The 25,905-nt window shown below is 42.3% G+C and overlaps 1 protein-coding gene across 3 annotated transcripts in view; it reads right to left on the bottom strand.

The window, feature by feature from the left end:
* Positions 1–14,391: 14,391 nt before the first annotated feature.
* TAB2 (TGF-beta activated kinase 1 (MAP3K7) binding protein 2) overlaps positions 14,392–25,905 on the bottom strand; it is a 91,200-nt gene continuing 79,686 nt past the window's right edge. For all 3 annotated transcript variants that reach the window (XM_059400916.1, XM_059400917.1, XM_059400918.1), the window contains one exon: positions 14,392–16,327. In XM_059400916.1, coding sequence (XP_059256899.1) covers positions 16,185–16,327 — 143 coding nt within the window. In that variant the 3' untranslated portion in view covers positions 14,392–16,184. The remainder of the gene's footprint in view (positions 16,328–25,905) is intronic.

Below are 25,905 nucleotides of genomic sequence, written 5' to 3'. Positions count from 1 at the left end.
TTTACAGCAAAGCTTAGCTCTTCTCCCTTGAGCCTTGGTTGTTGTGTTTTCCATGTCTGAAAATTGCTTCTTTGTGACCTTTGCCCAAAAAGAGTCTCTTATCCCTCTAACCCATTCTTTACACTTGCTGCCAGGGCAACCTTCTAGAAAAGGTGGTTCTGACCAGACACCTACCCTGTTTAGCACCTCTTGCTGTGACCTACGTGAGGGGTCACACTTCCTTCTTCTCTCTGAACCCCAGGCTGCCTGGACTCCTGTCAGTTCCTCAGATATGCCAGGTTTTCTCCTGCCATAGGGCCTATGTGGCACCTTTTTGTGCTCATGCCCCACCTCCCCTCCAAACTCCTGAAATTCTCCAGGCTCAGAACAGCATGGAGCCTCAGGGTCCCTTCACTGGTCCCTGCCCTCCTGGCAGCTTCCCTCCTCCCGAGTCCTCCCACTCAACCCCACAAATCTGAACCCTGGGAGTCTGCTTGTCTTGTTTAGGGCAGGACAAGGCCCTGGACACACAGGTGCTAGATTTCTCTGCTCCTTGTTTCCCTCACTAACCGGGTGCCACAGCTGCCCCATTACCTCAAGCCCTTGTTGGACACAAGTGGGTCAGGGTTGGGAAGAAAAGATACTGCTTCTAAATATATCAAGGCTGTAAGCTGTCACGAGATTTAAAAATACACATAATGACAAATATTTGCGCCAAAGCTTTCTGAGGTACCAGACTGCTTGCCACTCTCTTTCATGGCTGATGAAGACTACGTCTTCAGAATGTCATTAAAATCTCATCTACACTGTGTTTCACAACAGAAAAAACTAAATCATGGTGCTGTGTGATTAATACTAGACCAAGAGAGCCTGAAAAAATGTGACTTGGCTGACTGGCTCAAGGTACCCCCCCCCCCCCGCCCCCGCAAGCTTTACTGAGATATTAGAACGTTGTGTGAGTTTAAGCCACACAGTGTGATGACCCCATTCTCGTATAGGGTGTGAAATGATAACCACAGTAGGGCTAGTTCCCATCTCTGCTCCTCACATATTCACCCTTTGCTGTTGTGTGTGGTGAAACCATGAAGGATTTACTCTTCGAACAACTGTCAAGTGTTCCACACAGTCCTGTAATCTCGAATCACCACCCTGTGCGTGAGATCCCAGAACTTCGTTCACCTCATAGCTGGAAGTCCGTGTCCTTTGACCAGTGCTTCCCCAGGTCTCTCAGCCCCCTCCCTGGCTCCGTTTCCCAGCTTGGCTTTTTTAGATTCCACATGTAAGTCAGACTTTCTTCTGACTTACCCCACTTAGATTGGCTCCTTGTTGAATCACTTTGCTCCCCACTGGAAAGCAACACTACAGGAAAGGCACTGAATGACCAAGGAGACAAAATGACTTAGCTGGTTGACATTGGTCAGATGTGGTTATGGATCCCCTGGAACTGGCACGAGGGGCACACGAATGAGTGACCATGGCGACAATGATGGAGGTTATACATATGTCCAGAAGAGAAACTGTCACCAAGGCCAATGGAGTTACTGACTGCCTCTGACTTTGTAACCTGTCAGCACTGGAGGCCAAAGTCAAGCCCCTGAAGTGGTCTTGCTACCATCTCCTTGGTAGCAAGTCAGCTACATTTGGCCCATTCCGTCACAGAGGGGCCAGTGGTCATTCTTCATAGAGATAGATATGCATTCTTGGTGTGGGTTGGCCTTTCCTTCCTGCCCACAGAGCTTCAGCCCCCATCACTGCTGGGGGACTTCCTTAATGCCTTACCCCTGAGCACAGAATCCCGCACAGCCAACGTAAGACAAGGGGATCCTCTTCCCAGAGAAAGGGGTGTAGGAGCGGTCCGGGAGCGTGAGCTCCGCAGGGAGGTCACAGGCCACACTACTCGGAAGCAGGGGCCTTGGGGGAGGCCTGGGGAAAGACTCCTGCCTTCTCTGCAGACACAGGGGCTGAACAGTAACATTGGGAAGGGACGGGGCCACCTTCGGGAAGCAGTTCAGGCATTAAGTCAGAAACCTGATAGGGCAGTGTCCCCAGCAAGAGCGCCTGGGGCTAGGAAACCCTGGGGGGACACAAGCGACTCCACTCACCATGATCTCCCATGACCATTCCCCACCCCCCCACGCCCCCCCGCCCCACGAAGGTGTGTGCTTCCCCTCCCCGAACTTCGGGCCCTTCAGGGTTGCGGGTCCTAGCGAGTCCCACTGACCTGTAAGATAATGCGGTGGCAGGGCACTTTGACCCTGGTGTCCGGCGGCCAGCAGGTGAGGGGGCACCCTCCTGATCAGCGGGGGGATGGGGTGTAGGGATGGGGAGAGGGGACCAGGGAGGTCGTGTGTATGGAGACTGGATGATCCCCGCGGCCGCCCCCGGGCCCTCTCCTGCCGCGCCGCGCTGGTGCGCCCATGTCTGCCGGCCGCGCGCAGGGCCGCCAGGGAGAGGAGTCCCCCCGACCCCCGCCCCAGCCAAGACCTGCTGGACTGCGAGGAGGGAGGCGGCAGCCCTGGGTGGGGGTGGGCAGGGGCGCACGGGAGCGAGGGGACCGCGGTCTGCTGCGCGCGCGGCCGTGGGGTGACGGCGACTGGCGCCCCGGCCCCTCTGCGCCCGCGCCCCGCTGCCTGGTCTGCAGGGGCGCTTCCCGCTGCCGCCCTCGGGCCCCGGCGCCGGCCCCCAGCTCCACAGGTCCGACCCCCGGGGGCGCGGTGCTCTTCAGACGCTCCTTCAGTGGCTGCTGTTGGCCTTCCCGCTGCCCCGCCGGGACCATGGGCAGGGCTCCTCCCGGCCCCGCCAGAGCCACGCCCCCCCCCCTCCGGCCCTGACCCCGGCCCCTGCCTCCCGCAGCCCCTCCTGGCCTCCCCGCGCCCAGGAGGCTGGGGGCTGACCGGGTCACTCAGCGCTGGGAAAGTGCTCCCCTTTTCGGCCGCTTGTCAAGGGGCTGGTGGTCTGTGAAGAGGTTTATGGGTGTTAGAGCAAAAAGCACGCTTTGAATCGAAATCGATTTTGCTTTATGCAAATTCAGCACCCTGTTCTCGCTTTTCTTCTGTGCTCTGGATCGCTGAGACTTTGGGTGATGGATGGGTGGGGGGAGCTCGGAGCTTGGCATCTGGGAGCAACAGGCAGAAAGGTCAACCCGCTGCGGTGTCCAGATGGCGAGGCTTACTTTATTGCAGTTGTTATTGTTAGCGAGGATGGCGGGGAGGGGTCTGAATCAAGTTGAAGGCTAACATGGGTGGTGGGTGGATGCCCCGCCAGAAGGCCTGTACTCGCACGCCCTGGGGGTGATGGTTTCGGGGGCGGTTTTCCAGCAGTCCCTCCTGGGATGCAGTTGAGAGGGGCTGCTTTGGGGGAGGATGCTGACGGCTCCCCTAAGGCCCAGGACCCCCTCCACTGAACCCGTGGCCTCCTCCGCTTGGCATTCGAGGCTTGTGACCAGCATCGAGTGCTTCACAGCCCTCCAGCCCACGTTTGGGGGCGTCTCTCGGTATTAATCAAAGATCTTAATCCTCTGCTCTACTAGTTTCTTTTGAACTGTGGCAGTATCAGCCCTGTAAGAGAATCGTTCAGAAGGGAAAACTGCAAACAGCTTAAACTTCTCTCTGTAAAGTTTTTTCCGGGTGAGCGATGTTTTTGACTTAAAAATGTTCCCTTGTAATTATGCCTCTGTGTGTATTCGTGCTTTTCTTCTGCTTGACTTCCTTTCTGTTTATTCAGCAGTTAGGAACCGTGCCACATGGGACTCAACTGAAGGAAGACGCCCTTGCGGTGTCCTTAGAAAGCAAGAACGAGGAGCCCAAGTAAGAAACCGCACGTGTGGTGTCCCCCATGTGGCATTAGCTGGGGAGGAATCCACTTTTTGAGATGCCTTCCACACTCCCTTCCTTATTAAAGAGAATATTGTTTGAAAGAAAAGAAAGAAAGAAAGAAAGAAAGAGAGAGAACACCCTGATGTCAGATTTAGGAATCCATCCAACTTAAAGAAAAGAACATCAGATGCTGCTCAGCATACCACAAATGCAAGAGACAAAGAATGCAGCATTTTCGAGCAGAGTGTACCAGCTTTAGCAAGCTGTAAGGGCAATGCTGCTAATTTGCCTATTCCCCTTTCCCTCCCGCCCAGCCAACATCACCCCTAAAACCAGTTCTGAAGTGATTAAAAGCTAATTTCCAAGCACTTAGTAACATCCCTGGACTGATAAGTTTCTCTGCTATATCCCAAAGCAGAAGCCAGAAAGCATTACGGTGTGTGGTTTTCACTAAAGGTAATGTTGGCTCACTTGCAGAAATGTATTCTTCTGAAAATGAGAGGATGCTATTTAAGAGGGAAGCTGAAAATAAAACATAACAAGACCACTCTCAGAACTAGTGGGTAACGACTAGAGAGGGGACATAATGAGGAAGAAGCCACCATAGTCCAGAGCCTTGGGAGATTCCCAAGAATAATGAGAAATTAAATTTCAAATCAATGTTTAACCTGAGAAAGCAGGACCATCTCATAGTTCTTTCGGATTTGTCAGTTTAAGATGCTGCACAGTGAGTGTAAGCAGAGACATTGACTTCACCTATATGAGAATTACTAGAATTAAAGATGTTTTTCAATGAGAACACACTTCAGACTGGGAGAACTGAAGGTGGGTAGCTCCCTGGAGAATTTTCTTTTTTTTTTTAAGATTTATTTTTTTGACAGAGAGAGAGACAGCGAGAGAGGGAACACAAGCAGGGGGAGTGGGAGAGGGAGAAGCAGGCTCCCTGAGGAGCAGGTAGCCCGATGTGGGACTCGATCCCAGGACCCTGGGATCATGACCTGAGCCAAAGGCAGATGCTTAACGACTGAGCCACCCAGGTGTCCTCCCTGGAGAATTCTACTTGGATGGCAGAATTCAAGCTATAAGAAGGCCAGAGGCCATGCCTCAAGCGTGTCCATTCCTGATGCTGGTGAGTTTCATGGACCTTCAGATGGTGGCTGTAAGTGGCTGCATGGCGCCGACCTTGGTGTGCAGATGGCGCAGTTCACTTGGCCTCTTCACAGTGTACATTTCACACTGAGCTCCTGAGGAGACCAAGATGACAACACAATGCTCCTCAACACAGACTGATCTCATGCACTTGTCTTAATTCCACAGTGTTACAGTTTGAGAAGAAAGCCGACCAAATATATTTGCCACCAGATATATAATGGTGATAGAGAGGACTTGGTATATACACTACTAATAGGCAGTTGTAAGTCAAATATGAGTTAGCAGGAGTGTGGATAATGGAAATTCCCCAGTAGGATGACTTCTGGGAGTCTTTAGCTTTAGCTATGACAAGGTTTTACCTTATACCAGAAAATTACTAAGGAAGCATCTAGTTGGTCATTTGTTTTGTGTTTCTTCTTTTCCACTTACCTGACTTTCTCATGGTGTTCGTTCATCAGAGTGGTGGAAAGGTATTGGAATATATATCAGATGATTCCCCTTCCAAAGCTTCTTTTAAAACAAATTTATTATTTTAACTTATATACTATAAAATACACTCATATAAATTGTATGGTTTTTATGTAGCAAATGCATCCATTTTTTTAAAATCTAAATTTTGTTAGTTAAAATATAGTGCAAAATTGGTTTCTGGAGTAGAATTCAGGGATTCATCACTTACATGCAACACCCAGTGCTCATGACATCAAGTGCCCTCCGTAATCCCCGTCCCCCATCTAGTCCATCCCCAACCACTTCCCTCTATCGACCCTCAGTGTGTTCTCTATCATTAAGAGTCACTTACAGCTTGTTTCCCTCTTTCCTTTTTTTCTTTTCTCCCTTTCTATATGTTCATCTCCTTTTTTTCTTCCTTTCCTTTTTTAAAAAAAGATTTATCCATTCATTTCAGAGAGAGCGAGTACACAAGTAGGGGGAGGGGCAGAGGGAGAGGGGAGGCAGACCCCCCACTGAGTGTGGAACCCCATGCAGGCTTGACTGGAGAATCCAGAGATCATGACCTGAGCCCAAACCAAGAGTCGGATGCTTAACTGACTGAGGCACCCAGGAACCCCATGTTTTCTTTCTTAAATTCCACATACAAGTGAGATCAGATGGTATTTGTCTTTCCCTGACTGTCTTATTTCACTTAGCCTAATACCCTCTAGCTCCACCCATGTCATTGCAAACGGCAAGATGTCATTCTTTTTGATGGCTGAGTAATATTCCAGTACACAAACAAACACACACACACACACCCCACGTCTTCTTTATACATTCGTCAGTCTATGGACCTCTGGGCTCTTTCCATAGTTCAGCTATTGTTGACAATGCTGCTATAAACATCGGGGTGCATGTACCCCTTTGAATCTGTATTTTTATGTCCTTTGGGTAAATACCCAGTAGTGCAATTGCTGGATCATAGGGTAGCTTTATTGAACCTCCAGGCTGTGCTCGAGAGTGGCAAAATGCATCCACTTTTAAAAATTAATTAACTAATTAATTAATTAATTTTTAGGGACAGCAAGAGCACATGAGAGTGGGCGGGGCAGGGGAGTAGGAGGAGAGGGAGAAAAATCCCAAGTAGGTTTCACACTCAGCGCAGAGCCTGACACATGGTTCGATCTCACGACCCTGAGATCATGATCTGAGCTGCCATCAAGAGTGGGATGCTTAACTGACTGAGCCACCCAGGCACCCTCAAAATCACCCATTTTTAAATGCTCTGACAAACGCATACACCCATGGAGGCTTGCCGTCGTCAGGATGTGGAATGTACGTATCACCCCAAGAAAGTTCCCTTGTGCCCCTTTTCAGGGAATCCTGGCCCACTGCTTCTGCTGGCCCTATAGCTTCACTCTTTCTATAATGTTATATAAATGAAATCATGCAGATGTACTCCTGTGTCTGGCTTCTTTCACTCAGCATAAGGCATTGAGATTCACTGATATCATCGCACAGTACTTGTTGCTTTTTAATGCTGAGTATTTCCAACAGAGAGGCCGTAATCTGCTTGTCCCTTCACTTGTTCGTGGGTATGTGGGTTGTCTCCACCATTTGGCTGCTGTGAATTCAGCTGCTATCAACATTCATGGATTTACATTTTCATTTCTCTTGGGCCTGTTACCCAGATTATTTTCATGGCTCTTTTTACCTATCAAATCAAGTACAGTCTCGACCTTGTTTCACGGACTGGTTCAAATAACCTTTTGCTCCTGTGCTCCCCTCTCAGCCAAGTGAGATTACCTGCAGATCTCCTTGGAACCCCTGTGGTTTCTGGCTCTGCCTGGGCTCACTCTGTTTTCTGCACTGTGGAACATCTTCCCCTGCTCTCGATTCTCCCCTATCATCTGAGACCCCTCTCAGATGCCTCCCTTGCATAAATTGTCCGGGACTCCACCATTAGAAGTCATCTCTCACTCCACGGAGATTGGGCCCTCTGTGTTTATCCCTTGCCTTAATGTTCTGTAAGTCCCATGAAGTCCTATAAAGTCATCACAGTGAAAAATGCCCAGATGCATAGAGAAGGATTAATTTAGGATGGATTGTTAATACTGAGAGGGAAATTAATGCTTAATCTCAAACATTAGAAAAAATGGTTCTAGAAAAACCAAATTACCAAGTTCTAAGCCATTGCTCCTTGGGCAAAGACAGGGTGAGGTTCCCACAGCCTCTGGTCATGTTTCCAACAGATCCATACATGACCTTGCTTTATATGTGTTTCTGTTTAATACATATTATTGGTTCACCAACACTGAACTCACTGGCCACAGCACTAGGATTTTACCTGAGCAAAGTACGTTTTCTCTGGAAGACACACTTGCTCGGGGATCCTTTTCAACAGCTAAATCACCAACAAAAAGCGCTCCAGTGTGAAAAACGTGGCTCTGACCAGACCGTCAATATGCACCATTGTTTACAGCAGGAAAAGCTGAAGCAAGAAGGCAGAGCGTTGGCACTTGGTCTGACCTTGGCCAGGAGTGTGAGTGGCGGGGGACTCGGATGTGGCACTGCTTGGCACACGTCCAGTCAGGGCTGTAGCGAGCAGGCAAATTCCCAAGCACCGGACTCTAAGAATAGTGAGGATTGACTATGCATGCACACCTGTGTCCCCTTTGTAAGCCCCAAGGTGGCCAGTTTCCCTCCCGGGTTAGGTAACATGTGGCCGGCCGACGGCCGGAATGCACTACCGAGAAGCATTTGAGGGCAATAACAGAAAGATACAGTTACACTGGGTTACCGAACTTATAAGGCGAACTTGAAACTTACTGCGTGTCTGCCACATGCCATGTGCCACGTCCACGTTGGGGGCAGGGTGCACGATGATGAACACGGAACGAGACCTTGGCCTCACACATCAGGAAGAGATTAGGAAGATTGGCAAATGAGGGAGAAATGTAAAGTGTTTCTTGAAATAGGAAGATGATTCTGGAGCCCGAGAGCTGATCGCTCACTGTAGCCACCTTGGAATAAGGAGGAATAAACATCCGTTTGGTTAAAAGCAAGACTGGAGTGAGAGTGCCTGATGTGGAATTCTGGTCCCGAATTCTTACCCGCTGTGTGACCCTGGGCAAGCCGCTTACTCTCTCTGTGCTTCAGGTCCTCGCTTGTGAAACGGGGACACCAGAACATCTACCATCTGGGCTCTTCGGAGGGTCACCCTTGGGAGTGTGTCCCCTGTGGTAAGTGCGTGTTGGTAGTATCTAAAAAGATGCATGGCATCTGATTTATTTGCTGAAGAAGTAGATCCTGTCAGATCAACTTGATTATGTTTGTGAGAGAAGCGGAGAAGTGGAACGTGAGGAAGTTACTGCTATGTGGCTAGGAAAGCGCAGTTTGGCCACTCAAGGATGTGCCGAGAAGAGATGTTCTGACCCTACAAGACTGAACCGTGGTTGGTCCCGAGGCTGAGAATCAGCATGGCCATCCTGCTCAGCCCCTGCTGAGTGGCATACAAACCTACTGGAAAAAAATTGTCCAGAAATGAAGAGAAGAGTTGGTTTAGGATGGATTGTTACTGCTGAAAGAGAAATTAAAGTTAATAAAAGTTTAAGTTTATTTAGGTTTTTATAGAACTATTAGAAAAAATGGTTCTATAAAAACAACATAAAGTCAACAGTCAGGGGATACAACCACTGAATGATTGGAAATGGACAAGAGCAGAGAGCAGGGGGAATGACTGGAGAGGACCCTCCCAAGGTCAGCGAGGTTCCATGGAATCAGTCTGAAACGCGCAGGCAGGGTGCTGTGCTGAGTACCACAGTGGGAAACTTCCCACATGCCCCCCCAACACATACAGGAAAGCACACATACTTTCCTGTATGTGTATTGACATACATACATGAAGCCCATTCTGTATGTGAATCAGGATGCCAAGGGGCCCACGTCCACCCTAATTCTTAAAACATGGTTAGAGGAAGGTCGCCCCTACCTGGACATGTCTGAGGAACGGCGGGAGGTAGTTATTCTGTCTAGAGAAGACAAAGCCGAAATGCTACTAAATTGCACTTTCTGGCAATGACGGGAAGAGTTTCTTTCTCGGTATCATGCCTGTAGAAAACTGAGAAGCTGGAATCAGTGAGAGTCATTACAGTAACAAAATCCATTTCCTTGTGGATGGATGAGTCTGTCAAAATGCTATGAAAATGAGAGCCTTGTACAATTCCAAGGGGGTCTCAAGATCTCTGCACTGCGGCAAATGTACATTCCACAGCACAGATGCTCAGAGGGAAAAAAAAATGACAGTTGGTCTAAAGTTTTCAGTGATTCCTGCTTATTCTTTATTTCACTTGCCTTAGAATGTGCGGGCCATTTGTTTCATGTAATGTGAACCCATTGCATTTAACTGTAGGTTATTGATGGTTATGAATGGTAGGAGAGAGGTTGTGGTGGAGGGAGAAATAAAAGTGGCAAAGTTCAGAAACTTTGCTATATGTTCCTGCCATTTGATATTCAATATACTTTGGGATGCTTCACAATCTTAACAGAAAACACCTATTATCATTCACTGCAATGAGGTTGCACGTCTTGCTTCTAAGTAGCCTTCTAAGATGTGTAGACTGTTCTATGATAAGGAGCTGGTTCTTCAGCGTATGGGTTTGTGAAATAATTCTATTAAAAGCTGAAAAGGTACTCATCAGTAAGCTCCAAGCCAATTTGTGTAAAATGTGCGCTAGTCTCATGGTGTGCATGATACAGGCAGTCTTGGTGCCACATACCCAATTCACAAATACACTCTCTGCTAGTATTCCTTTAGTCAGAACGCTGCCTTCTCCCCTTTCTTGGGAAAGGGGAGAAGGTTATTACATCGTGTTCATTCAATCGTCTTTATTCCTTTTCTTCTTGACCAGTTTTCTAAGGAAAAAATACTCTTCCATGTCCCTCTGCTTCAGCTGTGATATTAAAAAAATTTCAGAGGTGCCTGGGTGGCTCAGTCAGTTAAGCGTCTGCCTTCAGCTCAGGTCCTGGGATCAAGCCCTGCAAAGGGTTTCCTGCTCAACGGGGAGTCTGCTTCTCCCTCAGCCCCTCTCTCCCACTCATGCTCTCTCTCTCTCAAATAAATAAGGTCTTTTTTTTTTTTTTTTTAAATCTTCATGTCTAAAAACATGAAGCCACTCACAGATCTGGATCCAAGAAAAGAAAAAATTTAAGCTTTGAAGTAAAATTGGATATACTGGAACCAGGAGCCTCCATTTCAAATGTCAATTCTGTATTTCCCAGAATATCTACAACGGTCCCTACTTCTCCACACTCTTGCAGAGCCACACAGAAGATAATTGAAACATCCTATTCATTAGTTACATGTACACATCCTAGTAGTATTGTGCTATATCCCCGCATTTCAAATGCAAAGCATTCCTGTTAGTTGCTGGGCTGGGCTGGGAATCTTCAAATTATGATGTTGTTCCAATGGGAAAATACGTAAAAAGTTCAAGAGGGCCATGGCCATCCATTAACTTGGGAGTTCAATGTTAGAAATGGCCCTCAAGAATCATCATCACCATCAACAACGACTGACTTTTTACTCTGCATAGGGTTATCTACTGTGGAGACACAGAGGGGTGAGTATTAACACCTTCCCCGTCAGTGTATGAATGGACAGGTCACAGCAGCAGTAAATGCCACGTGGGCACAAGGTCTAGCAAGTGCTGCAGGAAGGCACAGTTTGGGAATGCCTCCTAACCTGGACCCGTGTCCTGGTCCTTGAACGTTTAAACTTAAGCAGACAGAGGAAGAGGGATGGACAAAGGTACACAGTGGTGGGGATGTGCAGGTTTAAGGGAAGAGACTAGGCCGATTTAGTTGGAAGAGTGTTCTGTTGGAAAGCAACAAACCATCCTGAAGACCTAGGCGACACGGGCTACAGAATCTTACAAGTAAGGCCTGGTCAGCAAAGGGGAGATGATGGGATCTCTCAACAGGAGAGCATGGGCATGGGGTTCTCTCTAATCCCGGCTGCCCCATGCCAGGACAGGGAAGAAGCCGAGGCGGGAAAACCAATGAGAGCAGTGTGAGAAAGGCGCTAAGCACCAAGAAATGATGGGTGGACTCACAGGTGGGCGTGAAAGTCCGTTTTCCCCATTAGAAGTCTCTGGAAAGCATTTCCATGGTGAAAATACTACAGTATTTGTTCCTTGTGCTATGGGGATCAATAAACTTTTGTCGCATGTAGTTGGGGGTCAGAGGAAGGATGTATTCCTGCCCTAAGGGGGGAAAAGGGAAGTTAAAAGAAAGGGATTGGTAGAGAGGCTCGAATGAAGTTCACCTTGAGCCAATTTTAGGCTTAAAACAAATATGCAAATGTGCAAACACTGGAGTAAGTCCTTTGAAGAAATTATTTTCCTGGAGAAATAATTTGTTGTACTCCATCATAAAACATACATTCTTTAGATAGCTAGACATACAACAGAAAGATAAACATGTCTGATCTTCAGGCCAGCCCCTGGATAACTTTATAATCTTCGCCAAGCAACGTACCTTTTGACGTTAAAAGGCAAGAATTTAATCGTAGTGACGGAAATACCAAATTCTGGTCCATCGAGATGTCCCTAGACCAAGTTAGAGAAATAACAGCAAATTTACCGTTTCATTCACTGATACTGTTGAGAAAACTGCATCAAATCCCATTCATTCAAAAACATGGCTCGGTTTGAGGACAATGAACTTGCCAGTGAGAAGGGGTTGGCTCAGCTAGTTTCACATTCAGCGCCCCAGTGAGGCGGGTTGAACGTAATTCATATAGTTCTCTTCATTTAACAGGGCTGAGAAATAAAAGCAAAGAACTATCTTAGGGTTACAGGGCCTATCTAGGGAGATGCCCAAATTGTCCTGATTCTTAAGAATTGAGTGGTCTCTCTAGGGAACCAGGTGCCACGGTGTTAGAAAGGCAAACACACTGAATATAGAACTGATGAATCACTGTATTAGACATCTGAAACTCATGATACACCGTATGTTAACGCCACCGGAATTTAAAAAATTAATAAAAGAATGCTAATGCTTTCATAAACTTTTTAAATAACTAGGCAAGTTGGTGAACTATTACAATGTAACATGGCAGTTCTATTTTTGAACGTGTAATATAGGAAAAAATTTATAGTTGCAAAGACAACACATTTCCAAGCATTTTTGCATGATTACACTCCCTTAAAAACCAAAACCACCAAAACATACTGGGGTGGGGGTGGGGGTAGAAATCCCCCTTTAACAAACATAAAGCTACCAAATTCTGTTTTCTTTAAAAGTCTTTTCTTTCAAGTTGCCTTATTTTCAGATGGAAGTAATAATAGATTAAACTGCAGCCCTAAACCATTTCATCTTCAAATAATATGGCTATAATAATTGTGGTTTCTAAAAACGAGCCAAAAATATGTTCATTTGTCACAGAGAAATATAAGTATTTTGTAACATTATGAGGGAAACTATGCTAACACCCAGCATGAAGATATTAAATCTGGGATGGCCCTTGGTGCCAATACAGATCGAACAGCATTTTCTAAGGCAATACAGCCAACTTCAATTCCTCATTACCGGACATTATTATATCTTACACCATTCGCTTCTTAAACCCATCACTGCTCACTGAACTGCCCATCATTTAGCTGGGATAGAGGTAACTGATGAAATGTTGGTGAAGTCTTTTTATAATGCTTTGACTGAAATATGCTTGAAGTTAACAGCCTATAGTTTCAACTGTCCATGGATTTTTCTGCACAACTTCAATTCTCCAATATAAGGTCAATTAATATTAGGTTGCAGATTGACCTAGATCAGTCATTTAAAAAAGTAACTGGAAATTATGGAGTGCCTGGATGGCTCAGTGGGTTAAAGCCTCTGCCTTCAGCTCAGGTCATGGTCCCAGGGTCCTGGGATCCAGCCTTGAGTTGGGCTCTCGGCTCGGCAGGGAGCCTGCTTCCTTCTCTCTCTCTGCCTACGTGTGATCTGTCAAATAAATTAAATCTTGAAAAAAAAAAAAAGTAACTGGAAATTATAACAGAAAAATTAGATTTCGTTATCTCCCACCAGAATCCGCAATTTAACATGCATCTTTGCGTGACGTGTCACTGTGATAGCACATATTGGCCCCTGTTCGGTTAATATAAAAGTTTCCTGAGACGTTCAGGTTACATGAACTAATTTCCCATCCCTTTAAATAGAGCGAATATCTGCACCCAAGGATTTTTAGTGATAAGAAACAGAAGTCCATCCTTCGATCTGAGGTTCTTGGACCCTGAAATTCTATTTTAGTGCAATGATTCCGGAAGGTGGTTTCCAGACCACCAGCCTCAAATTCCTTGGCAAATAATATTTCTGTTCCACCAAATTTAGAAGACCAATGGAGGCAAAGGAGGGCTTTCTACAGTTACGACAGAGAGAGGTCAGTGAATGCTACTTGGCCTTTTTCAAGCTCAGAAAAGCCAAGTGATGTTTTTGAAAACTCTTAATATAAAGGTTCTCTCCAAGAGGAGCACCACAGCACCTACACATTATGGAATAAATCAGATCTTAACTGAATGACTCCTCAGGCCAAATGGCCCAAGGTATCCCGGTTTCAATAAGATAAACTTAAAAAATTCAAAAAGAAACTAAAGGAAAAGTAGTAACTATGAAAAAGCAATATTCGTTGTTTTTTTGTTTTTGTTTTTTGGCTCAGTTGAAACGTGGTCACTCTCTTTCATTAGTTAAAAAGCTTGGGGGAACTGAGAACAACAATCCAAGAAAAGCAGCTGAATGCTAGGATGTCACAAGAAGACTCTAGAGGATGAGTTTTCTCTGATTTCAATAGCTATTAAGTGTTCTGCTGGGATATAACTTGTCTTCTAGCCCACAAACTTTTAAAAACAAGTCACAAATCCACATTAGAATATAAGTTTTTTTAATTTTTATAAATAACTTATCTGTTACAAAGATAGTTTACCCAGCTAAATCACAAAACCATCAACTCAAGATATCCAAATTACGTTTTATTAATAAAACAAGTAAAAACTGATTTATCAATCTTCACATAGAACTGCAGATGAAGCTGAAAAACAAGGCCTAGTTTTAAAACAAAATGCATCAAATGTAAGGGCTTTGGGTCTATGGTCTAATTAACTAGGATTGTCGTATTTCTTCCCATATACAAGATGCAAAGCCTGGAAGTCAAGGCTCTGTATAGATCACCTGTAATAATCCTGCTTATTGAAAAAAATATCCATTTGCAGACATTTACAATGGGTGACAGTCAACATTATCTCCTCCCTTTTGCTACGTTTCAGCACTTCCCTTAGCCCCATTCTAAGCACTGACATATAATTTCAGAATTCTGTTTTTAAAAGGCATACTGTTCTTTCTTTTTCTCGATTTCATATACATTCCCGATCATCTGAATATTTATTTTCCTTATAAAAATATATCATCAAAATAAAGAGATGCTTGAGGTTGCTTCAGTGTTCAAGTTTGCTTGTTTTTCTTTTTTCCAGCTTTCCTTCAGTTGTCCTAAATACGACTAGCCTCATTTCATAAATACACATGATACTGCCACCAAGTCAGGTTTAGAGACGGACTGCCCGGACGGGAAAGCGCTTCAACTTCTCCCGGCATCAGGGCGGTAGGTACCGCGGCTGTTGCTGGTTTTTGAGAACCGTACCTTCCCCATAGTGATCTCTTGCGGAGGCTCTGTGGGACACCAGGCAGACGAAGCAAGCTTAACCTCGGTGCTCTGTCAGTGGGTTAAAAATGCCTTTTGTGTCAAGCTTCCCTGTGGAAGGTCAGTGTGCTGCGCCCCCCACTGCTGAAGTCGGCAACGGAGCGGGACGGAGAGACCTACGGCCCGTAGCACTTGCTGCCGGTCAGCGTGCAGCGTCTGCACGTCTTCACAGAACATGGGCACTCAGGAGGGCGAAGTACAGAGTGAGCGGAGGAGAGTTCTTTTGGGCACAGTTTCATTAATGCTTTTTTATTTTAAGGCACTGCTTCTCTCAGGTAAGGCTTAAAAAGGGACATGATCGTGCTTAATCACTAACAGGAGAAAAGAAAATTAGTTAACAAAAGACTATTACGCTATACATATAGAAATATAAGAAAATAATAAGAAAAGAAATCACTTAAAGCAGACTCGAGAGATCTGTACAGTAGGAAAAGCTTTGGGACATTTCACTGCATGTTTGTACAGACAATGCAGGCTGCCTTCCTTTTCATCTTTAGCCCCCAGATGCTGGCTTCACAGAGTGGAGACGTCTTCAGGGAAGACAAGGACGAGGCCAAGAGTACCACAGATCAACGAAGTTCTTCCCCTATCCGCTGGCACCGTGCGGCAGCAAACAGTTTTGCAATAGTTAAACCTTGTTCCTTTTCTTCATGTTTGTAGTGTTTCACCGAAAGCTTTAAAAAAAAAAGCCATCGTTCTATTCCTTCCTCCTGTCAAAATTCAGTAGTGACATGAGGGGAAAAGGTACTGGGCACACCTGGGCATGAATATACTGAGAATCATCCTCAATGGGCTACTGGTAACACTGTACATGGTTAGGCAGCGGGCAACCGAGTCTCTCAGCAGATCCCCTTTCATGTGATGAATTTCAACTGCCCATGACATTAGACTGAGGTATTATTAGCTCTGTGGGTTGACATTTAACATTAGCACAACACCATCTCGTCACACCTTCAATTTGACAAAAATCCTACGTAGCAGTGAAACTTTTCCCCTGATGACAGACTAGTTTCTGGAACTTCTGATGTGGTTTTAGAGCTAAAGGGCCTTTTGGCTCAGAAATGCCTTGGCATCTCACACTGTTCACAGCGGATTAAGGCTGGATGGTTTAAAAAAGTACAGGCAGTACAATTCCACTGAGCCCCCTCATCATCTTCTGTGTCTTGAGTCTTTGGTGTTTTGATGGTGGTCCTTTGATCTGTACGGAGGCAAAAGAATTGTCTTAGAAGCAAACAACTGCAAAATTGTAAATTACTGGCAACTTGAAGCACCATTTGGACTGCACAGCACTAAGCAGCCTGTTGACCAATGAGTGTCTAGTCGGTCACTGACACCCACACCTGATCCGCACCCGCCCCCAGCAAGCTGGTGCTTCTCTGCTGGGGAACACAGACCAGACACGATGGGGTCACCTAACTGCCTCCTTCGGGGGGAAAAGAGCATCATTTTCTCCAATTGGTAGCAGGAGAAAAGGGAAATCAACTCATGGGAACCAACAGCAAAGATTCCCATAATGTCACCTTAGGACTGTGAAAAGGTGTCCTACCACCATACTGACAGTAAGTCTGGGTCTCATTAAAGTTAGATTTTCGTTCCCCACTGATGAAGAACATATTATTTCTGCTTTCTACCAGGAGTGGACATTTTTGTTAAATATTCTCTATTTGCTAAAAATGTAAGCTGTGAACAACACAAATAAAAATAGAAAGGTGAGCCAATTTCTGAAATTTTAACTCTATCTCAACAATAGATTTGGAGAAGTTTATCAGTGTAAAAATTCTACCTTTGTTTCTCATTTTATTTTAAAATCATATTCATTACAGAACAGTTAGAAAGAACCCTAGATTGAGGTTTGTGAGAATGGAGTTCTGCTCCTGACTCTGCTACTCACTTTCACACTTTTCTCTTCTGTGATCTTAGATAAACCACATACCCTTCAGGTCTAATTATTTCCCAGGAAGTAAAGCTACTGCAGCTTTAAGACGCTGAAGTTCCAGAGTGTTTGAAAGGATTAATGTATCTTAAATTTAAGGAATGATTACATTCCTCCAAGGTTGTATCTAAAATGAAATTACATTTATGAAACTACTTTTTTGGAGGGAGGATCCCATTAGAAATTCAGGATATTATTCCTACAAATTAGTTTGGGGAGGTTTAAAGTAAAAGGAACATGCACTGTTGGAGCTCTCAAGGTTTACAAGTAAAGACTCAATACTAATTTGCAAATTCCACCTACTCTACTGAGTTGGTAACTAAATTATATCTTTTCTGATAATTTAAAAGAAACTCACTGTATCTAGCAGGCAAAATAGAGGAAGTCAAGCTTTTATAACAAATGTAAAATAATTCAGAGATGTTTGGTATTCTGTCCCATTATTTTTTAAAAAAATGTGTATTTTAAAATTATTGGAAAGCGAGAGAAGGTAGACTCCCTGCTGAGTAGGAAACCCAATGTAGGGCTCAATCCCAGGACCTAATCCCCGGACCTAGAAATCAATGACCTGAAATGAAGGCGGATGCTTAACTGACTGAGCCATCCAGGCACCCTTCTGTCCCCCGTTAGCAGCATCTTATTTACTGATTAGTCTTAAGGAACACTTCATTGCAAAACTTTCAACTTTCGGCACTGTTCACAATTTTTAGGGATCATGACACTTTTTGCCACATTCAAGAGCAACTTGAGAATGCTATTTATAAAATAATTATTTTTTTGAGTAATATAATTGAGTAATAAGAAAATATCTAAGGCATATCTAAGTAAAAATATTGGAAAAATCGAGACTCTGACAATACTAGTTAATATTTCTTAAACCATATTAAAATAGTTAAAATTTTGTTTTGACTTTTTACCATATAAAATGTTTTTACACTTCATACCTGGGAAGCATTTTATGGACCGACCGTTTTAATTTGGGGCTCCATCCTACTTCCTAGAATTTTGGTCTCACTTAAGTGTTAGAAAATATTCCTACCTGGCACATTTAAAAAACTGTCTACCTTTTCTACTCAACTACAAAGGTTTTTAGGAAGGTGGACTATTTCTATTAATACTTTAATCTATTATTAAATATCAGCACCTTCTTCATTATTGAATTGAAGTAATATCCAGGGCAATCAATAGGGAACATATACTTTTTTTTTTTTTTTTTTAAATGAGAAATCTCCAATGGTTTTCTTATACCTGCACAATCTCATTTGCTGGTTAAACTTACAAATCTTTTTATTAGAGGTATCTGGAAACCAGAATTTAAGAGGAAGTTAGACTGCAAAGGTTGGCTTGTGATTTCCACAGTAATTTTAGCTATTTTAAAAATACAAAACACTGCAGTGTAAAGCAGAAATGCACAATCAGTTCTAATTAAATAAATCTCTATAAATGAAACTAGTGATTCTTTATTTTAGTTGAAGGCAAAATGTTTGATTCTATATTTCTCCAAAATAGCATAAATAGATAGAAGCACACAAAAGCTTCTATCTTTTGTGGAAAAGCTTTTAATATATTTTTTTCTTCTTTTCCTTTTTTGGGTAATAATTACTATATTTCAAATTTGACATGTTATAAACTTCTTAAGTATAGTTGACATACAATGTTATTTTAGTTTCAGGGGTACAGCAGAGTGATCCAACAATTTTATACACTATACGATGCTCACCATGATGTAGTTACCATCTGTCACTGTACAGAGTTATTACAATTTTATTGACTATATTCTTTCTCTATGCTGTACTTTTTAATCCCTGTGACTTAATCGATTTTATAACTGGAAGTGTGTACTATTTAATCCCTTTCACCTACTTTGCTCATCCCTCCCCACCCTACCCCAGTGACCATTAGATTGTTCTCTGTATTTATGAGTCTGAATCTAAAACAGATGTTGTTGTGTTGTTGCTGTTGATTTTCTGGATTCCACATATAAGTGAACTTATATGGTATATTATCTCTGTCTTATTTCACTTAGCATAATACTGTCTAGGTTCATTCATGCTGTTGTGAATGTGAAGATTTCATTCTTCTTTATGGCTGAATAATATTCCACTGTGCACACGTGAGCACACACACACACACACACACACACACACACACACCATCTTCTTTATTCATTCATCTATCAATGGACACTTAGGTTCCTTCCGTATTTTGGTTATTATAAATAATGCTGCAAAAAACATAGGCATGCATGTATCTTTTCAAGCTACTGTTTTCATTTTCTTTGGGTAAATATCCAGCAATGGAATTACTGCACTGCATGGGATTTCTAATTTTTGAGGAACTTCCATACTGTTTTCCACAGTAGCTACACAAATTTAAGTTCCCAGCAACACTGCACAAGGGCTCCCTTTTCTCTACATCCTCATCAGTACTTTGTTATTTCTTGTCTTTTTTTTTAAAATTGTTTAAAAATTTTTTTTTGTCTTTTTGATGTTAGCCGCTCCTGACTGATGTGAGGTGTTATCTCAGTGTACTTTTGATTGGCATTTCCCTTTATGATGGGTGATATGAGCATCTTTTCATGTGTCTGTTGGCCATCTGCATGTCTTTGTTGGAAAAATGTCCATTTAAATCCTCTGCCCATTTTAAAATTGGATTATTTGGGGGGTTTTTTGGTGTTGAGTTGTAGTAGTTCTTTATATATTTTAAATATTACTCTCTTATCAGATATATCATTTGTGAATATCTTCTCCCATTTAGTAGTTGCCTGTTTGTTTTGCGGGTGATTTTCTAGCTATGCAAAACCTTTTTAGTTTGACAACTTTTGTTTTGTTTTGTTTTGTTTCCCTTGCCTGAGGAGACATATCTAGAAAAATGTTGCTAAGGCCAATATACAAAATATTACTGCCTATGTTTTAAGAGTTTATGATTTCAGGTCTTACCTATAGGTCTTTAATCCATTTTGAGCTTATTTTTATATATGATATATGTGGTCCAGTTTCATTCTTTTGCACAAAGCAGTCTAATATTCTCAATTAATTGAAGAGATTGTCCCCCCCACCCCGACTTACTTTGTTGTAGATTAACTGATGATTTAAGTGTGGGTTTACTCCTGGGCACTCTATTCTGTTTCATTGGTCTATGTGTCTATTTTTGTGCTAGCACCATATCTTGAAATCTGGGATTGTGATACTTCCAGCTTTGTTCTTTCTCCAGGTTGCTTTGGCTATTTGGGGTCTTTTGGGTTCCATACAAATTTTAGGCTTATTTGCTCTAGCTCTGTGAAAAATATCATTGGTATTTTGGTAGAGACTACACTGACTCTTGGTGTAGACTGCTTTGGTAGAAAATACATTTAACAGGGTCAGTTCTTCCAATTCATGAGCATGATATATCTTTCCATTTGTTTGTGTTGTCTTCAATTTCTGTCATCAATGTCTTACAGTTTTCGGAGTACAGGAATTTTTTCCTCATTGGTTAAATTTATTTATAGGTATTTTAGTTTTCTTTGATGCAACTATGAATGGGATTGTTCTCTTAATTTCTCTTCTGCTACATTGTTGTTAGTGTATAGAAATACAACAGATTTCTGCATATTAATTTTTATGTCCTGCAACTTTACTAAATTCATTTATTAGTTCTAATAGTTTTTTTGGTGGAGTCTTCTATATATAGTATCATGTCATCTGCAAATAGTGACAATTTTACTCCTTCCTTATCAACTTGGATACTTTACTTTTTCTTTTCTGATTGCTGCAGCTAGGAACTTACAGTTGAATAAATGTTGAATAAAAATGGCAAAAGTGGGGATCCTTGTCTGCTTCCTGATGTTAGAGGAAAAGCTTTCAGTTTTTCACCAGTGATTATCATGTTAGCTACAGGTTTACCATATATGGCCTTTATTTTGTTGAGGTCTGTTCCCTACAAACCCACTTTGTTGAGTTTTTATCATGAAGTAATGTTGAGTTTTGTCAAATACTTTTTCTGCATCACTTTGTTAATGTGGTGGTGTATCATGCTGATTGCAGTCAAATGCTCTACCCCTGAGCTATACCCCCTGTATCATGCTGACTGATTTGGAGATATTAAACCATCCTCGCGTCCCTGAAATGAGTCCCACTTGATTGTAGCAGATGAGCCTTTCCCTGTTTTGTTGAAATGCATTTGATAATATTTTGTTGACGATTTTTTGCATCTATGTCCATCTGGGATTCTGGCCTATAATTCTCTTTTTTTGGTAGTATCTTTGTCGGTTTTGTTTATCAGGACAATGCTGGCCTCGCAGAATAAATATGGAAGTCTTCCTTCCTTTTTTATTTTTTGTAATAGCTTGAGAAGGATAGATACTAACTCTTCTTTAAATGTTGGCAGAATTCACCTGTGGAGCCATCTGGACTTTTGTTTGATTTTTTTTGATTCTGGATTCAATTTTGTTACTAGTAATCGGTCTGTTCAGATTTTCTATTTCTTCCTGATTTGGTCCTGGAACAGTGTTTATTTCTAGGAATTTATCCATTTCTTCTAGGTTGTTAAAATCTTGGCATAAAACTTTCTATAGTTATCCCTTATAATCTTTTGTATTTCTGTAGTATTGGTTATTATTTCTCCTGTTTCATCTTTTATTTTATTTATTTGAGCCCTCTCTTTTTTCCTGATGTGTCTGTTTAAAGGTTTATCAATTCTGTTTATGTTTCTGTTTTATGTTTATGTTTATGGTTTCATTGCTCTTTTCTATTCTTCTTAGCCCTATTTTTGTTTATTTCTACTCTGATCTTTACTATTTCCTTTCTTCTACTAACTTTGGGCTTTGCTTGTTCTTTTTCTAGTTCCTGTAGGTATAAAGTTAGATTGTCTGAGATTTTTCTTGTTTCTTGAGGTATGCCTCTATTACCATAAACCTCCCTCTTAGAACTGGTTTTGCTACATTCCAGAGAATGTGAACCTGTGCTTCCATTTTCATTTGTCTCCAGGTATTTTTTGATATCCTCTGTGATTTATTCACTGATGTACTGATTGTTAAATATGTTGTTCAGCCTCCACATATTTTTTCCCCCCAATTGTTCCCTTGTAATTGACTTCTAGTTTTATAGCACTGTGGTTGGAAAGATGCTTGACATGATTTCAGTCTTCTTAAGTTCATCAAGACCTGTTTTGTGGCCTAACATGTGAACTCTCCTGGAGAATGTTCCATGTGTACTTGACATTATATATTCTGTTGTTTTTGGATGAAATGCTCTTTATCTATCTGTTAAGTCCATGTGTTCTAATGGGTTGTTCATAAGACACTGTTTTCTTATTTTCTGTTTGGAAAACCTCTTCATTCATCAATGAGTGTACAGTTCAAGTTCCCTACTATTATTGTATCACTATCAATTTTTCTCTTTATGTCTGTTAATATTTGCTTCATATATGTAGGTGCTCCTTTGCTGGGTGCATAGAGATTTACAATTGTCATATCCTTTTGTTGATCTCCTTCCTTATCATTACATAATGCCCTCTTTTGTTTCATTACAGTCTTTGCTTTAAAGTCTACTTTGTCTGATGTAAGTACTGCTACCCCAGTTGTTTGCTTCAATCTGCATGGAGTATCTTTTTCCATCCCCTTTTTTCAGTATCTTTAGGTCTGAATTGAGTCTCTTGTAGGGAGCATATAGATGAGCCTTGTTATTTTACCATCCAGTCACCCTATCTCTATGACTGGAGGATTCAGACCATTTACATTTAAAGTAATTACTGATAGGTATGTACTTATTGCCATTTTGTTGTTTTCTGGTTGTTTCTGTAGTTCTTCTATGTTCCTTTCTTGTGTTGATGGCTTTCTTTAACGTTATGCTTGGATTCCTTTCTCTTTATTTTTTGTGTATCTATTGTAGGCTTTTGGTTGGTGGTTACCATGAAGTTTGTATGTAACATCCAAAGTATATAGCAGTCCCTATGAAGCAGATGATCACTGCAGTTCAAACACACTCTAAAAGTACTACATTTTTACTTTCTCCTCTGTGTTTTATGTAAATGTCCTATTTATGTCTTTTTATTTTGTGAGTCCCTTAATTTTTTTTAAGATATAGTTGAGTTTACCACTTTTGTCTTCATACTAAGCTTTATAAGCAATTGATCAACTATCTTTACTATATGTTTGGTCTCACCTGGAAAATTTTTTCATTTCATTATTTTCTTATTTCTAGTTATGGCCTTTTCTTGTCCCTTTAACATTTCTTATGAGGCTGGATTAGTGGTGATGGACTCTAACTTTTGTTTATCTGGGAAACTCTAGCTTTCTAATTCTAAATGATAACCTTGCTGAACAGTATCTTGGTTGTAGGTTTTTTTCCTTTCAGAACTTTGAGTATATCATGCCACCCCCTCTGGCTGCAGCTTCTGTTGCAAAATCAGCTGATAGTCTTGTGGGGTTTTTCTTTATATAAAACTAGTTCCTGTTCTCTTCGACATTTTAAGTCTGTGTCTTGGTGTGAACTTCTTTGGGCTCATCTTTTTTGAGACTCTCTGTGCTTCCTGAACCTGGATTTATGTTTCCTTCCCCAGGTTAGGGAAGTTTTCAACTATCATCTCTTAAAATAAGTTTTCTGCCCCTTCCTCTCTCTCTCTCTCCTCCTTCTGGGACCTCAGTAATGTGAATGTTATTATTCTTGATGCCCCAGAGACTCTTAACCTGTCCTCGTTTGTTAACATTCTTTTTTCTTTTTGCTGTTCAGCTTGGGTGCTTTCTATTACCCTGGCTCTAGATAATTGATCGGTTCCTCTGCATCCTCTAATCTGCAGCTGATTCCCTCCAGTGTATTTTTTATTTCACTACTTGTATTCTTCAAATCTGATTCTTTTTATATTTTTTTATCTCTTTGTTGAAGTTCTCAGTGAACTCAACCACTCTTCTCTCAAGTTTGATGAGCATCTTTATGATCATTACTTTTAAATTCTTTATCAAGTAGATTGTTTATTTGTTTCATTTAGCTCCTTTTCTGAATTTGTTTGTAGGACATTCCTCTGTCTCATTTTGTTTGACTTTCTGTGTTTGTTTCTATGAATGAGGCAACGGAGCTACCTCTCCCAGTCAGGAAGGAGAGGCTCTGTGTAGGAAGGTCCCTGTATAGACTGCATGTGCCTGGCAGTTTTGGCTGGCGGGTGGTAGCTGTCGGAAGTGTGAGCTGAGTCTGATGGTACTCCATGAAGGGATGCCCTGGTAGGATGGCTGGAGCTGCACTGGGTATAGGCTGAGGGTGCACTAGTGTGCACTAGTGCACTGTGGGCCACCTTGGTGGGATGGCCAGAGCTCAGGTGGGCATGGGTACAAGGGGCTATTTTGGAAGGATGGCTGGAGCTAATGGGGCGGGGGTGGGGGGGAGAAAGAGGTATAAGTCCTGCTGAGAGGGTAGGCTGGCTACAGTGACTAGACTCTGCTCCCATTTATGTTATCAAGGAGGTGGGAGAATGCAAACATGATGCTTGCTTGCACTTCTGACTCCAGAGTAAGTTCCAGCAGTTCTCCACCATTTGGTAGAAGCTCTAGAGTTGGTATATGGGTTTTCTTCACTAATACGTCTCCCTTTATTTTATTTAAAAAAAAAAAAAATATATATATATATATATTTATTTATTTGAGAGAAAGAGCACAAGTGGAGGTGGGGCAGAGGGAGAGGGAGAAGACTCCCCACTGAGCAGGGAGCCTGATGTGGGATCCTTAGACCCTAGGACCATGACTGAACTAAAGGCAGACACTTAACCGACTGTGCCACCCAGGTGCCCCTCTAGTTGCCCTTTAAATCACAGCTTTTTTTTGGTGTGTGTGGGGGGAAGGTGGGCAGATCTGTGCATGGGTCCCTCAGTGCTCTCTCTCTGTCTGCAGTTCACAGTGTAGGGGTTGGGGTTCCCATGGTTACTGTGATTCCATCTCTTCTTCCAATGGCTATGTGGTCCTTCCACCCTTTATTATACAGAAGCTGTTTAATCAGCCTTAGTTCTTCAGGAGGAACTGTTCTATATGGAGGTGTAGATATGGTATGTCCATGGGAAGAGGTGGGTTTAGGTTCTTCATATGACACCATCTTGGATCCCTCCCCTTGACATATTATAAATTTAAGGAAAGGCTTCCATCTGTGCTTTCTACTGTTCTAGCTTTCCTTACTTTTCATAACCATGAAAAACTTCACACTTATAAATAGAGCATAGTGAAATAAACCCTCATGTTCTTATCCTGCTTCAATTGTCAAGACCAATCTTATTTCATCTATTTTCCACGTAACCTCCATATACTTTTTCCTACACTCAACACGTAAGTAGTGGATTATGCCAAAGCAGAACAGGAAATCTTTTCATAAGAAAAAATCTAGTTAATTTTTGAGAGAGTGAAAAGATCATATTAAAGTAACTCTCATTCAGAGTCTGGAAATACCCACTTTGCCTATTTTAAGGAGCTAGGTTATGCCACTGTTCTCTTTATCCCTTTCTTCAATTAAAGTCCAACTGGCATTTAGTATTTTAACCACTGCTTACTGTGACAAAATAATCTTACTTTCGCTCTTCTGTAATAATAGTTCACTGCATTCCACCTATCTATGTTTAGAAATACTAAACAAACAAACAAACACACCATGAAGATACGGCTAATCCTAATTGAATTATATTTAAACAAAAATGAGGGAGTGGAGAGAACAGGATATTGAATGAGACTGCGAAAAGTCTTGTAACAAACCAAAGAGTTAGTAACATGCCTATTCTTTCTCATTTCTCTATTTTAATTCCTAGAGTAAAAAAATCCACACACATATTTTGACATATCTTCATTACATGTGTATACAAATCTGATTACCAATGATGTAAAATGATAGTAG

The sequence above is a fragment of the Mustela nigripes genome, chromosome 5, assembly GCF_022355385.1.
Source record: "Mustela nigripes isolate SB6536 chromosome 5, MUSNIG.SB6536, whole genome shotgun sequence".
NCBI classification, from domain to species: domain Eukaryota; kingdom Metazoa; phylum Chordata; class Mammalia; order Carnivora; family Mustelidae; genus Mustela; species Mustela nigripes.
This window is presented reverse-complemented; position numbering and strand designations above follow the sequence as displayed.